This window comes from Coturnix japonica, linkage group LGE22C19W28_E50C23 (genome assembly GCF_001577835.2).
Source record: "Coturnix japonica isolate 7356 linkage group LGE22C19W28_E50C23, Coturnix japonica 2.1, whole genome shotgun sequence".
Taxonomy (NCBI): Eukaryota; Metazoa; Chordata; class Aves; order Galliformes; family Phasianidae; genus Coturnix; species Coturnix japonica.
In genome coordinates, this window is record NC_029544.1 from 1618424 (window position 1) to 1620719 (window position 2296).

At 55.7% G+C, this 2296-nt stretch overlaps 1 protein-coding gene across 1 annotated transcript in view; it reads right to left on the reverse strand.

Annotated features, from left to right (window-relative positions):
* Nucleotides 1-2296, reverse strand: part of LRP1 (LDL receptor related protein 1) — a 79416-nt gene that overhangs the window by 53214 nt on the left and 23906 nt on the right. Inside the window, 1 exon segment of the mRNA XM_032441070.1 lies at nt 1059-1217. Coding sequence (XP_032296961.1) covers nt 1059-1217 — 159 coding nt within the window.

Consider the following 2296-nt stretch of genomic DNA (forward strand, 5'->3'; position numbering starts at 1 on the left):
TCTTGTACAACCCAACATGGCTCTTGGCCCTCTATGACCCAACATGGCTCCCTGATCATGGCCTATATTGCCCAACCCAACATGGTTCCCTACTCATGGCCTGCCTTGTACAACCCAACATGGCTCCTGGCCTTGTTCAACCCAACACGGCTCCCTGTTCATGGCCTGTGTTGTCCAACCTAACATGGCTCTTTGCTCGTGGCCTGCCTTGTACAACGCAACATGGCTCTTGGCCCTGTCTGACCCAACCCTGTTCATGTCCTGGCTCTGTCCAACCCAACATGGCTCCCTGTTCATGGTCTGCCTTGTACAACCCAATATGGCTCCCTGCTCATGGCCTGTCTTGTCCAACCCAACATGGCTCCTGGCCCTGTTCAACCCAACATGGCTCCTGGCCTTGTCCAACCCAACATGGCTCCCTGCTCATGGCCTGTCTTGTCCAACCCAATATGGCTCCTTCCTCATGGCCTGCCTTGCACAACCCAACACGGCTCTTGGCTCTGTCCAACCCAATATGGCTCCTTGCTCACATCCTGGCCCTGTCCAACCCAACATGGATCCCTGTTCATGGCCTGTCTTGTCCAACCCAACATGGCTCTTGGCCCTGTCCAACCCAATATGGCTCCCCGTTCATGGTCTGCCTTGTCCAACCCAACATGGCTCCTGTTCCTGTCTGACCCAACACAGCTCCCTTCTCCCATCCTGCCCCTTCCCAGCCCCATTCCCCCCATGGTTCCTCCCTTACAGTGTCCCAGCCCCACTCATTAACCCCACACCCCCTTCCCCTCCATCCCTGGGGCATCTCCTGCCTCCCCCCACCACACACTGACCCCAAAAAAGCCCAGACCCCCCAGCAGCACCCTCAGCATCCAGATGGGAGCAGATTAAAGCAGCATCATCCTCAATGGGACCCCAATGGCAAACAGCCGGACGGATGGAGCTGGTTGGTACCCAGCAATACACCATGAAGGGGTAAAGTGGGAGCAAGGGGGGGGTCCTCAAGCAACAAAATGGAGCAGAACAGAAAGGGGGCGACGTGGAAAGGAAATCATACATACAGATATCGGGTGATTCATCCGAGCCATCGGGACAATCCTTCTCCCCGTCGCAGCGCCAGCCCTTAGATATGCACGTTATCTGATCTTTGCATGCAAACTGTTTGGGGCTGCACGTCTTGGGTGCTGGATGGGAAAAGAAAAACAACCAGAATGAAGAAGATCAGTCTCTTCCCAATGATTTCTTTCCTTCCCCCAATCCCCAGTTGTAAATAGGAGCTGAAATGAAGGACCACATCGCTAATGAAGGTTGCAGGTTGTTAGCTGATCCATCAGCCCAGAGCCCTGATAAATATAAAAGTGAGGCATTAATGGCAATGGGAGGAAGCAGGAGTAGAGCTCCATGTGCTGGGAGATGGTTTAGGTTGGATTAATTCATTGCTGGGAGCCCAAAGGTGCTGAGATTCCAATGGGATGAATAAAAGAACAAGGGGTGAAAGGAAAGAGGGAGATAAATGGGAAAAGCCAAGTGAGAATGGATTGAAAAGCCTCATTTCACATCATGGGGGGGGTTGGGGGGTTCAATGGGGTTGGGTGGTCAATGGGGGGTTGGGGTGGTCAATGGGGTTTGGGATGCAATGGGGGTTTGGGTGGTCAAGGGGGTTGGATGGTTCAATGGGGGTTTGGTGGTCAATGGGGGTTTGGGGTGTCAAATGGAGGGGTGGGGTGGTCAATGGGGGTTGGGTGGTCAGTGGGGGGTTGGGGTGGTCAAAATGGGGGTGGGTGTCAATGGGGGTTTGGGGTGGTCAATGGGGGGTTTGGGGTGGTCAATGGGGGGTTTGGGGTGGTCAATGGGGGGTTGGGGTGGTCAATGGGGGTTGGGGTGGTCAATGGGGGTTGGGGTTTGTCCAATGGGGGGTTGGGGTGGTCAAAGGGGGTGGGTGGCAATGGGGGGGTTGGGTGGTCAATGGGGTTTGGGGTCTCAATGGGGTTTGGGGTCTCAATGGGGTTTGGGGTCTCAATGGGGGGATTTGGGGTCTCAATGGGGGGTGGGGTGGTCAAATGGGGGGTTTGGGTGGTCAATGGGGGTTGGGGTTGTCCAGTGGGGGGGTGTGGGGTGGGTTCAATGGGGGGGTTGGGAAGGGTGTTCAAGTGGGGGTTGGGGTGTCAAGGGGTTTCGGAGGTGGTCAATGGGGTTGGGTGGTCATGGGGTTGGGGTGTCAATGGGGGTTGGTGGTCAATGGGGGTTGGGTGGTCAATGGGGTTTGGGTGGTCAATGGGGGGGTTGGGGTGATCAATGG